This window comes from Onychomys torridus, chromosome 19, assembly GCF_903995425.1.
Source record: "Onychomys torridus chromosome 19, mOncTor1.1, whole genome shotgun sequence".
In the NCBI taxonomy this organism is placed as follows: Eukaryota; Metazoa; Chordata; class Mammalia; order Rodentia; family Cricetidae; genus Onychomys; species Onychomys torridus.
The window spans coordinates 60,057,734-60,071,130 of NC_050461.1; the positions used below are offsets into that span (position 1 = coordinate 60,057,734).

Sequence of the window (13,397 nt, forward strand, 5' to 3'; positions counted from 1 at the left end):
ATGGAAGCGTCTTGTTCATCTGCAGTGAGGAAACTGTGGATGGCTTCTATCAGCAGTCCATCCTTGTCAAGATTTCTAAGGTAGAAAAATCCAAACACACAGTTGGATCTGATTTTCTAAATGCAACAAGAAATCCCCAGCCACTCACTAATGAAGGTTAGAAGAGGCTCATTCGAGGCTCATGGTGGTGTGGGATTCATGGTGGGGATGCCGTGGCTAATGGTGTTGTATTGTACAGAATAGGAAGGAAATCTTCATCAGAGGAACAAACCACATTGGTGCTCATCCCATAATAACTGAGACTAGGAATTGTGTTCAGAATGTAAATGTTCTGCTGAATACATGCCTACGTCTGTCTGACTATCCCAGGCTGACATAAGCACACCAAAGTGTAACAAACATTCTCGTCAGATTATCTTTAGATAACCAGCCCCACAATAATGACTTGGAGACTTATTAATTATTAGCTTAGGCTTTTTTCTAGTAGCTTTCATAACTAAATTAACCCATACTTTTAATTAATCTGCATTCTACCACATGGCTTTTGCCTCTCTCCCATTCTGTGTCTGATTTGTTCTGCCTCTCAGTGGTATTTTATGCATGCCTACATTCTTCTTCCCTGTTTCTCTCTGCCCAGAAGTCCCACCTATACCTCTTGCCTAGCTATTGGCTGTTCAGATTATTAGTACACCAGTCACAGCAATACAATATTTCACACAGTGTACAAATATCCCACACTACATTACACTCATGAGGTCTCTGACATTGAACAGCTCAAGGCCTGGGTTCTTATCCCAATGGCGGGCCTCAATCTCACAGTGTTTTGTTGCTATGACATTAACACCTTTGTTGTGTCTAGCCAGCATGAGTATGGACCCAGGATAGGATCACACAACCTCTTCTCTCTATAAACTGTTCTTTGCCTATATTGTCTCTGTGTGTGGTTTCCTTGCGGTAGCTAGGCGTGCTATGTAGGTCACTGGGAGAAAGTATAAATTCATTGTGATGATCTGTAGAGGAGGATTGCCCTGCAATCAAGGGAGTCATCATGAACATGTATAAATTTATGCTGGAAAAAAATCATAAGCATAAGCAAAATTACTGAAATCAGTAGTTTTTAAATAAAAGAAGTCTGTTTTTTTCAAATGAGAGTGTTTCATAGAGAGTAGAGAACACATTTATTTTTGAAAGATTAAATAAACAAGCAATTTTTTTAAGGCATTGACTATGAGCTGTTCTGGAGAAGTGACTTCTGAAGTCAATTCTGCATTTGCTTGGAGAACATCCTCCTAGCAGAACTATCTCTAAGTACAGTGACTTCCCTGTTACATCAAGACCTGCATGCCTAATCCTGACACTCACCCTGGAACACCAGCATTCCTGGAAGCCATCCATCCCCAAGACAGGCAGCTGGTCAAGAGGAGAAATTGGAGACATCAAACATTATCCACTGAATCTAACCTTTCCTGTCAGCCTGTGTCTGGATGGAGACCTAATGTTGTAGAGGGACCCCAGAGTTCACTGTTCATGAGCTAGATGAACAGGTTAAGATTGTAGGGATGGGAAATGATATCTGCCCATTTACCTTAAGCCAGACCAGCCTCTTGGATGTTTGCCACACTGCATCTCCCTAGTGACACATTTTTAGCACCATGATGCAGCTACATTTCATATACCTATCTTGAAGGAATCACCTTCAAGAGCAATGAGTTGTTTTAGCTTTCTCTTCTGACCACCAGTTCCGTCTCACATCTGTTTGTCTTGGCCCTTGGAAATACTTGTACGCTACAGTCCATGTATCACAGAGGCAATGTTGCCCTGGGCTCTCTAGTGGGGATAAAGAGCTCCCAGATTCTGTTATGGAGTAAGTCAGCTCAAGGTGCTTGGTGATGAAGGCAGTGCAAACCTGGGTGGTATCAGGCATGGCCTTCAGACAGCTCTGGCCCTAACTCTGGGTCTCTTTCTCACATCTCCACTATTATGTGGGAACATCCATATTCAGTAGACACTCCCTTCACTCTCCCAACCCAGACTGCCTTTGAGTGGCTTCCAGAGTCCTCATTTAGACCGGTCCCATCAATTCTCCTTTATTCTCCCCTCTTTGGAGATGACACAGTGTTCCTTTTCCATTTGTTGATAGCCCTAAAAGTGTAACATCCATAGGTGTCAGAGTCTAAAGTAAATGGCACTCAGTTACCTCTGGCAAAATGAAATAAGGACTTCATACCCAGACATCCATCCCAAGCAAGGACCTTGCTTGAGTTGACTGTGACCAGAACCCTGCTTCTCCACAGGTCCTCAGTGGACATTCTCTGAGCAGATGTGACCAGTGGCTACCTTCTCCATATTACCCTTCAAATCTTTTGAGAATAAGCAATAGGAGCTCATGGGAGCAACCCATGGTTTTACACAGGTCCACTATGCTCCATCAGGATGTCTTCTTCCTTGTAGTTATCTTGGATCAGCTGGGTGTAAGCCTGGTGCTTAGGAAGCATCGTCAGATGGGCCTGTTACATCTTTCTGTCCTCTGTTTCCACACCATCAAGGCCTGTGTCATCTCTAGTTGTCCAGAAGGGATGGCTTCTACCCACAACCTCAACTACCCCAGGCTTCTGTTTCCTTCCTGGGGAATGCCTCAGGGGATACAGGGCATTTTCTCAGAGACCTTCGCCCAGTGGCTTTTGCTGTAGATCCACAATACATTCTTTTAATTGAGCACAGAAGAGATACACAGTCTTTTCTAGTCTCAAGTTCCACACACTCTATGAAAGACTCACATCTGTTTTCTGCTACAATGTTTAATAAGTCAAAACAGACCTACATAGATCCTTGCCATCCGCAGCTAGCCTTGACTTGAATCATAGTAACAAAAACCCAGGTGTCCAAAAGTAAACCATGAGACCAGAGTGTCTTTAAGCACTCCAGCATGCTAGTCTCTCTGAGTAGCTGCCACAACTCAGGGTAGAGAAAGTATCTCAGACTTGATAGAGAAGAGTCCAGGTAACCCCAAGTGGGGCTGAGTAAAGGGAAGTAGGTGAAGAAGAGCTACCATGCATGTAAAATGCTCTGTGGAAAATTGAGCTTTAGACAGAGGAATTAGTGATTTACTCCTGAGCCCAGTAATCCTACACAATCAGATCTGGGGCTCAAGGGTGTGAACTCTCTTGATCCAACTTGATACATTCAGGAGTGGATCTGCCCCTCAGGAGGCAATCAGACATTTTCCTCATATGGTGGTGACTGGCAGCTTCTGGACTCACTACCTTGGGTTAGATCTCCCTATGGGGATCCCAGTGGGAGAACTTGGTGTCTCCTGATGTTTTCAAGTGTCTCATGTAACAAAGGGATACCCGTACATGCCTTGCATTGTGGCTTTGAAGACCAACCAGGGGCCAAAGCCTGAGAATCTTAGTCTCATGTCATAATTCAACAAATGCTAGATGACATGGTTAATAGTTGCTGTGAGTCAAGCTCCATACTATGAATGACCAAGTGCTTACATTTGCAGAGGAGTGCCAGTGGTACCATCTCATACAAGGTGTCCTATACCGAGTGTCAGCTCCACATTCAAGTGAAGCAGTCAAACATACTAAGTTTTAAATACTACATCTTTTTTTGTTGCACTGAAAAAAATCTGTTATACTTTATGAATTCCACTAACAGAGGGAAAAAAATGTGCATTTTTTTTAGGTTGTCCTGGTGCCAAAAAGCACGAGTTTCTGACAAGTGTCCTGGATGCACTCTCTACAGACATGGTTCATGCTGTTTCTGACCCCTCTTCCTCCTCTGGCAGGTATGCTGTGTCTCGCTACAGAGCAATATGCTGGCCAGAAGCCCAGAAATTGGAAGAGAAGTGGAAAGCTAAAGGATTCCTGGCCAGTGGCCAAGCAAGACCAGGCAATTCACTAGGATATAGTTAGGTCTAGAAGAAAGGAGCCCTCTAGACCAGGAAGGCACTTGGGAACAGCCCCTACTCTTCATTTTCAGGGGCTCCTAGGGTCCAGGCAGGGCTGAGACAATGAATGCACTTGCTTGGGGTGGATATATAGGTTGAAATTGAGTCTGAGAGTTACCTATTAGGTTTGAAATACTTTGGAATTCTGCAACTAAAAAAAAAATTTTTTTATTTTGTTTTCAAGACAGGGTTTCTCTGTGTAGCCTTGGATGTCCTGGAATTCACTCTGTAGACTAGGCTGGCCTCAGACTCAGAGATCTGCCTGTCTCTGCCTCTTGAGTGCTGTGACTTATTTATTGTTGAATCCTACATGGCACATGAGGCTTATCTTCTTATCCATTTTTAAGTGTACAACTCAGGGGCACTGGTCCCACCAATACAGCTCTGCCCTAGAGATAGATGCTTTCCTTGTGCACACTATAGATACACCAAGGCTTCAGTTTTATATCATGTCAGAACTCATGGTGCCTGTGCCCCCTCTGCCTCATACAGGGTGACAGAATTCTGCAGGTGAACAGCTATGGCACTACAGCACTTAATTCAAACCCATGTGTTCATAAGCTCTTGTGGTAGTTTTAAGAGATTTTATTGCAGTGTTTTTGTCTTCCTGAAAATGCTGGTTTTTATCCCACCCTCACAGCGAGCTCCTGGCTGCCTCATACATGAAATCTGCTTAGCAAAAGGCCCTTTATCTTGCAGTTCTTTTGCTGAAGAGGGAGTAAGGGGAGAAGTCAATACCAAGGTTAAATGTCACAATTGCATAATAAGCTAAAGCAAAAGAAGTCACCTGGAGCTGAAGTTTTCTCCAGTCCTGCCCAACCCCACGGATCCCACAGCTTCTTATAAAATAATCACTCAGAAGCTTATATTAATTAAAACTTCCCGCTAGCTCAGTCGGTAGAGCATGAGACTCTTTTTTTTTTAAAAAAAAATAAAATTAATGCTTGATTCTGCCGAGTGGTGGTGGCACACCCCTTTAATCCCAGCACTGGGGAGGCAGAGCCAGGCAGATCTCTGGGAGTTCGAGGCCAGCCTGGGCTACAGAGTGAGTTCCAGGAACGGCAGCAAAGCTACACAGAGAAACCCTGTCTCAAAAAACAAAAACAAAAAACAAAACAAAACAAAATTAATGCTTTATTCAGAACCTTGTTTTATTTAAATGAGTCCTTCATGCTACAATACAGCCCTTCAGAATCAATTAAATATGTAACGTCAATAGTTTCCTCAAAACTCATAAAGACTCCCAGCCACAGTTCTACACCTCTATAAGGCAGCTTCAGTATGTAAAAGATCATAACACAGTAATTGTGCAATTAAATCCCATTTTTAGAGCATGAGACTCTTAATCTTAGGGTTGTGGGTTCAAGCCCCACGTTGGATGACAATTGTAGACGAATTTCTAAACAGTCTTATTAAATAAGAAACACAGAGCCAAATACAGGGGTGAAAGCCATAGAGATCAGAACTAACCTGAGTTCACCACATCGCAGTAGCTTCCCAAGAGCACCTAATCCTGTCTAACATGCACCTTTATTGCTTTGCTGTTCAGCCTTCTCATTGGCTCTTAACCCAGTCACCTGACTTCCTCATCACTGCCTGTCTATAGAGTCCTCCAGGTCTCTATGGTTGGTACTGGGATTAAAGGTGTGTGTCACCAACTTGGCTGTGTCCTTGAACACACAGAGACTCTGCCTGCCATGTGATCTGATTAAGGGCATGTGCTACTGCTGCCTGACTTCTGTTTATGGTTGGCTATGACCTGTGATCTCCAGGCAAACTTTATTTATTAACATACAAATAAAATATCACATTTCGCCACAAATAAAATATCACCACAGTCACCTAAATTTCAACTTTATATTTCATACTGTGAAAATGACTGACATGCCCTCCAAGTGTCTGACCCAGGATAGTGCCAGGGAGCCCAGTCCCTGCAAACTGTTGGTATCTGCTTTCTGTGCCTGCACTCTCATGGAGAAAAGGTCATCCAAACCAGTGGACAGTGGAGTCCACAGAGCCCAAAGAGGTGATGGCACAGGTCCTTCACCTCAGCTGAGAGGTACATGTTATCACCGCACAGCTTCAAGGTCTGACTCACAGCCTGATTTACCTGCCTTTTAGAATGTCCAGCTTTAAAAAATATCCAAAGAGCTGGGCAGTGGTGGCGCATGCCTTTAATCCCAGCACTTGGGAGGCAGAGCCAGGCGGATCTCTGTGAGTTTGAGGCCAGCCTGGGCTACCAAGTGAGTTCCAGGAAAGGTGCAAAGCTACACAGAGAAAGCCTGTCTCGAAAAACCAAAAAATAAAGAAAGAAAGAAAGAAAAGAAAAAAAAAATTAAAAATATCCAAAGAAAGCCGTCTAGTTACAACTTTAAGAATTTTGATGTCACCTTCCACTAGCCTTATCTATTCAAGTATATCTTATATATACAGTAGAAAAATGATTGCATTAAGGTAGAAACTCTGGGGTTCTAGATACCCTTGGTGGATGCTGGTGACTAAGCCCACCTGTTGGCCTAAGGGAACCCAGGTCTCAGGACAGTGACCTTTAGTTTCAAGACCTCAACCAATTGAATAACTACAGTGCCCACTGTGGTGTCCTTAGTTCTGAACACACTGGCTGAGCCATTACAGATGACTTTCCCGTCTTGTATTTGAAAGTGACTGTATCAGGTGCTGAGCTGGGACAGGCATAGACATGGTGGGAGAGAGCCGGAGTCATGGGGTACAGCAGCTTCAGACTTCTGCCTAACATAATCCTTTCCTTTGTAGGCTGTCAGAGCCAGACCCCAGTCACACCCTAGAGGAGAGGGTCGTGCATTGGTACTTCAAGCTGCTGGATAAGAATGCTAGTGGAGATATTGGCAAGAAGGAAATCAAGCCCTTTAAGAGGTTCCTTCGAAAGAAATCCAAGCCCAAAAAGTGTGTGAAGAAGTTTGTGGAATACTGTGATGTGAACAATGACAAGTCCATTACTGTGCAGGAGCTGATGGGTTGCTTGGGTGTCACCAGAGAGGAGGGTAAAGCCAACACCAGGAAGCGCCACAGTAAGCCTTGCTTCACTACTCTGACATGATCATTTTGGGGGTTCATGTCTATGGGGTTACTTCCTGGGTTTGACAGGTTGCCTTATGATTTGTTGTATAGGAGAAATATGATACGCCATTGGTTGTTGTCACCCATGTAGAAATGATCACAGGTAGTCAGGAGAGCAGCAAGCCTCAGGAACATGAATTGAGTGTACCTCTGAAGCCAAATCGGTTATTGTTCTAATCACAGTGACTAACTGTTCACACATGCCTCAGCTCCTGATTTCAGAATCATTGGCAATAACCAGCTAGCATAGTCCACAGACTCCACTGGACCATTCAGGCCAGGTCAGAGGTAGTGAAATCATCACCTCTAGGAGATGAGTTGTCCCAGTGCATTTAGCTGGCTTATCAGTTGGACATGTCTCTCTGTGGGGCCTGGATTAAGTCACTAGATGTAGCAGGAGTAGAGGAATCCCAGGACAGATGGATCCTAAGGTTCTGACATTTAGTTCTATGATTTGATGACCAGTTTCATCAATGTGCTGGAGAACATGTGCAGAGCATGGGTGAGTTTTTCCCTTTGTGCCTCTGAGCTATGTGGTTGTAGTCAGCACAGCATTACAGTATTTGGCCAAAAGAAATTCAGAGGGCTGTCTTTAAGGAAAGATCTACCTTCCCAGAAACTAGCAAGAATCAGCTCTCAATAACAGAAGCCTAGCCTGGACCCTAATTTAGTTATATAATGTACCTATGGCATGCACTGGAGACACAGACACAAAAAGAGAGATATTTTGCCTTCCAGAAAACCACATGATGCAGATCACAGTTGAGATGTCTTCAGGAGGGCATCTGGGGTCAACATGTTTCTTGGAATGAGGTGGTCATATGCACAGGACAAAGGGCTATTGGGAATCATGAACTCAGAACAGGGTTTGGAAGCAGATCTATTACAGGTGCTGGCCTGCAAGGAGGGGACATTGATGGGACATCAGGAGACTCCGAAGCAGCTCTAGGGAGGGGCTACTTGGTCCTGGAAAGGAATGGGCAAGGCTACAGTTATGAGGAAGTGGAGTCCCATTTTTCTGGCTGCCTTTAAGTCACCTACTAAAACTTTTACATGAGTCTCTGTGGTTGGAGGTAGCATCTGGGCTGAGGAACATCTGGGGTTCTGGCCTGTGTGTACTTGTGGGCCACTAGGGAATAGGTCATCTAATACTACCTTGAGGCTAACAGTGAATAGGAAGAGAGAAGAGACATGAGACAAGTCCACTGGGACAGCAACTATCCATGACTAGGAAAGAATAAATGAGGCCATAGAAGTGAGAAGAGACCATCACAAAGTAGGAAGGAAGGTTGGAGAACCCCATAGACCCTGGCCAAGTAGAGACTGTGGCCAGGTGAGAGGCTGAACTCTGAGCAGAGACCAGAGTGAGGCAGGGGACACCTGAGGAAGAGTCTCCGTGTACCACAGGAGTGGGTGCCCCGCTGGGACTAGGAAGGGGAGACCCCCGTCTCCAAGCCCAGAACAAATAGCACCCATCCCTCAGCTGTGATTTCACCTGGAGATTTTGGTAAAATGAGCCAAAGCTAATGTTTTCTCATTTTAATACCGAACCAAAATATTTAAAAGAACAGAATGTGTGTGTGGGTGCAGCTCAGACTCAGAATCCATGCTTTTCTGGGAAAGTTCTGCAAGACCACTCTTTGTGGTTGGTGAACCAATGTTTAAGATTTGGGATAAAACAAGACATTCTTCTAATGTTGGAATGTCATTAGACAGTGTCTCTGTGGTGGTTTTAAAACCCATTCTTCCAAATCTAGGCTCAGGGTCTCTATGGGTACACTGTCATTTGACCAAGTCTGCCAACTGATGATGTTGAGCTTGTCATTAAAAAAATCAGTATTTGACTAGCAATAATATCTTTTCCCCTCCCAGCCCCCAGAGGAAATGCTGAAAGTACGCCTAATCGACAGGTGAGTATGTCTGTGAGTATATTTGGTTTACTTATATGTTACAAGAAAAATCTGGGGCCATGTAGGTTTAGGGGCAATAATATCTTCAGAGAAACCAGGCAGCTCAGCTGGGGCAGCTCCATGTGAGAGCATTTGGAGCAAAGAAATATTTTTGCCAAATTCTGCCTTCAACCACTGACCTGCTCAGTCCTCCATTTAAAGATTCTGCTCTTTAAAAAAATATATATTTGAAATTTCAATTAATTTGTTAAAGATATGTTTCTGAGTCTGTGCAGCAGAAATGGTTAGGTTGCTGGTGTTTGCAGTTTTTTCTTATATATTGAGGAGGTGGCTGGGACAGGAGACACTCTTCAGTGCCTGTCAAATACCCCACTCGCTGGAGACCTAAAGAGTCAGGAGTTGGGCTTCCAAAGAGATTTGCAGTTCCCTGCTGTGTTAATAAACATTTGTGTTTCTGAGGCCACATTTCTAGATGTGCAATTAAAGGGCACAGTTGTGGTCCCCACATCCCAGCCACAGCCTAAGTGGGGACACTTTCCAGGGCTCTTTCCCCAAAGCCAGGCAAACTGTGTTCTCTATGACTCTGGTATGTTAGCTGTTTGCATTGGCTGCACCTGTTTGAGGCCAGGCTGAGGCTTGCTGTGTGATGTGGGTTTTAAGTAGGGACCTCCGGCACACACCTTGGAGGGAATTGAAAGCCATTTCATTAGGAAAGACGTGTAATTCATTTTCCTTTGTTTAGTAAATGTTTATGGTTTTAACTTTTCCAGCCACACCGAAAATCACTTACACTTGCAAAGGGGGCAGGTCTGAGAGCAATTACCCAGCTGCCTCCAAAGGCTTCCCGGGGGCTGTTGGCTTTAGCTAATGGCAGCTATTGGCACACATGTGCCATGCAATCTTAAATACCACCCCCCTCAAAACCAAGTCTTCCATGTCAGCATTATTCCTGATAGAACAGCGCAGTTTCTCCATCTTTCCTATGCATGGAGTGAATCCCTGCTATTATTACTGTATGCCATGGTGTGGGGCCAGCGGGCTGAGAATCAGAAAATGACTTGTTTTTCTAGGCAGCTTCATACTTGCTCAGCAAGGATCAGAGCTGTGCACTCTGGGTGCCAAGGATGACCCTCTTCCCCAGTAGTTCTGGTCTTCTTCAGAAATGGCTGAAATATATAATATATTATTAAGTACAAACTGCTGCACTTGACAAAATAAGATGGGTGCTTTTCTCTTTCTTATCTAAATGACTTCCCTTGAAAGTCCATGTGGTGACGGGCAGCAACAGACCCTGCTGTAAACACTAATGCAAACTGTGTTTCCTCTCAGGTAAAAGAGCAAATGGAAAGATAAAAAGGAAGTTTGTAAATGGTATATGACTGTCCAAGCTGGTGGCACATGCCTGTAACCACAGCTCAAGTCTGGTGATGGCAAGTTTGACGTCACCCTGTTCTAGCAGGCCACTTAAAATATTTGAAGTCAATGCCGTTTTCTCAGATGATGTATTTTCCTGAAGGTTTTGAGGGACGAAAGCTCTTCTTGCACAATGTACCCACTCCTCCTTAACTCTAAGCCCTTTTGTCCTTTCCTGTCTGGTTCCCATCATAGCAAGGAGGTTTGCTTCCGGAAGCAAGCCTTGATCTGCCCAGAGGGAAGACACATACATCTTCATAAGATTGTCTTTTTTTCTTTCCCCCCAGCCCAGGAAACAAGGATGAACGTCTGGCTATCCAAGGCAGTTCCTAGACATGTGGGAATCTCCCTCACCAAAGAGCTATTAAAAATGAAAAACATATAGTATTTGCACTTTGTACTTTAAATGTAAATTCACTTTGTAGAAATGAGATATTTAAACAGACTGTTTTGATCTGTGAAAATGGAAGGCTGGCTTCGGGAAATTAATCACATACAATGTATGTGTCCTTGTTTGACCTTAAAGATCTGCGCTGGTGGGGATGGGTTTTGAATGCATTTCAAGTTCACTCCCTTGTCCCTCTGTAGAGGGCCTGGTTTATACCCTGGCCCTTTCCTTTGCCTGCAGTCTCTGTTGGCTTGTTCCCAGTGCTCTTGATACAAGCCAGAAGACTATGCTATCCTTAGAAGTTTGCAGGGCCATGCAGTTCCCATGCATGGTCACCTGGTCCAGCGTCGCCTGTTCCGTGAGGTTTTTCTGTCTAGAGATGTCACTCACACCCTGGTCACACAGACACTAGCTGGAGCACAGCCTTAACTTCTAGTATCCCCCGGCTGAGGCTGTGCGGTCAGGCTCCGTCAGACTCCATGCCGAGCTTCTCCTTGAGTTTTGCCTCTGCTTGAGCCAATCCTGCTGTTAATCTCCAGGGAGCTGAATGGGCAGAGCACCAGAGGGTCCTCCTTCAGAGAGGACACCTAGCACTGGCAGACTGGCTCCATCCTGCTGGCTCAGTTCCCAGCCCACCTGCCTCTCTTGCAAGTGACTGTTTCATCCTGCTGTGGCCCTCCATAGGGTCTCTTGGGAGGGAAAATGTCTTCTGCAGAGATCGTGGACCACATCCTGAGGAAGACACAGCTAGACTACATCATGCCAAGAGTCCTGAACAACAGGCAACTAAGAATGTCACTTATGAGGGGATTTATCCAAGGCCCTTATGGGATGAAGGTTAAGAACTGGATGTCCACACTGTGGGAGACTGGCCTGACCTGTGTGTATGGTTGGCTGCCATTCTCAGACCTAGACTGTAGGTCAATCTGTACTTACTGCTCTCAAGAAACAATAGCAGATGGGGGAGAGCTGGGGCAATTCTCTCAGATGGGCTTCTGTATGGAAGACTTTTCATGGCGCCCAGCCTCTCAGTATATGTCTGTGGGTATGCACACATACTCCAAAAGGCCTTTGCTTATTCAAACTGTGTAGAGGTAAGAACTGACCAGCTCACGTGCATGTCAACATTGTCTACAAAAAAAAAAAGTATGATCCCAACTGTTTTGGATAATCTTTTATATTTCTGAACCCTGAATTTAATCATTTTTATTAGATTAAATATGCTATTAAAACGGTATCAGTGTTCTTTTCAGCATTTCATAATTGCTTACTGTTTAAAAATATTTTTTAGATTATTTTATGTGTGTGAGTGTTTTGCCTCAATGTATGTCTGTGCACCTCTTACATCTCCAGTGCCCACAGAGGTCAGAAGAGGGCATCAGATCTCCTGGAACTGCAGTGATAGACGCTTAGGAGCTGCCATAGAGGAGCTGGGAATTAAAGTGCTCTGAATCACTGGGTCATCTCTACAGCTCTTCATAGTTTCTTATTTTAAAATGTGCCCACTAGTTGAAGCCAAAGGTGTGGGTGCTGGCCCAGCAGATTTGGGTCTGATTTTGCCCATTGAGGCTGTGTGACTTGGGACATGTTCCTCAACTTTTCTGAAGCTCAGGTTTCCTCCTCTAAGACAGGAGTGTTGGCACATTCCCCATGGCAGGTGAGGCCTATGAGTTAATAGTTGTAGATGTTTCAGTCGGCCCTGTGTGATACACTAGAAGTTTCTCTTCCTTCACTGCATGACAGAGACCCAGGACAGATTAATACCACCTGCCCCATGCTTCTCCTGTTGCAGACACTCTAGAGATGACAGTAGCAACAAAGATGTGCTTTGTTTTATTAAAGCTGATGCCGTTCCATAAGTCAAACAGCCAGAACCTTGAACATGACAGCGCCTTCTTCCATTCCAGCATCCAGAGCTCTGCACCATCCTGGTTGACTCTGCAATATTTAATTCAAACTCTCCAAGGCCTCTCTGCACCGGTCTGCCTCTTCCAGAATCTCTACCTCCTCTCAGGTCCTCCCAACTCAGAGCTGAAATACCCTCTGAAAGACCCTCAGTCTGAGCATCAGTGACACGCACAGGGGAAAGGAATGAGGAGGACAGAAAGCACCGAGAGGAGAAAGGGCTTAGGCCAGGTTCTGAAGAAGGCACGAGAGGACACAATGTTCAGGAGGCTGACAGATCATGGGTGAGGCAGGAGCTACACATGGTTCTGATTGCAGAGCATTAATACTGAAAACCTAAACCAGCAGCTGGCTTCTCTCTCTGCCCACAGTGGCTACATTTAGGGTTGGATGCCTCCCCTAGAATGCCCCACCCATCCTCCATTTGAAAAAGTGTTCCTGCTTTCTTGTCATTCTACTTGGAGGCTTTCAGAAGAACACTGAGCATCTCATAAATCATTTGCACAAATGTCACACCCACCTGAGCTGTTTACACGATCAAGGTGAAATGTTTCAGCTCTTGCTGAAACTGATGTAGACATGAGTCATGTGATCCTAACTGCCAAGCACAAAACCAAATTGTACAATCAACAGAGCTACTTCAGAAAGCCAGTAAAAACACATGAAGGCTAAAGCCAGAGGAATGGATGATGGTGGTGGTGGTAGTGGTGATGTCATGGTGGTGGTGAGG

The 13,397-nt window shown here is 44.7% G+C and overlaps 1 protein-coding gene across 1 annotated transcript in view; it reads left to right on the plus strand.

The window, feature by feature from the left end:
* Positions 1–11,991, plus strand: part of Smoc2 (SPARC related modular calcium binding 2) — a 196,558-nt gene extending 184,567 nt beyond the window's left edge. The window contains exons 12-15 of the mRNA XM_036168709.1: positions 3,691–3,793; positions 6,728–7,002; positions 8,924–8,961; positions 10,662–11,991. Of these exons, the coding sequence (XP_036024602.1) occupies positions 3,691–3,793; positions 6,728–7,002; positions 8,924–8,961; positions 10,662–10,679 (434 nt within the window). The 3' untranslated portion in view covers positions 10,680–11,991. The remainder of the gene's footprint in view (positions 1–3,690; positions 3,794–6,727; positions 7,003–8,923; positions 8,962–10,661) is intronic.
* The last annotated feature ends 1,406 nt before the right edge of the window (positions 11,992–13,397 follow it).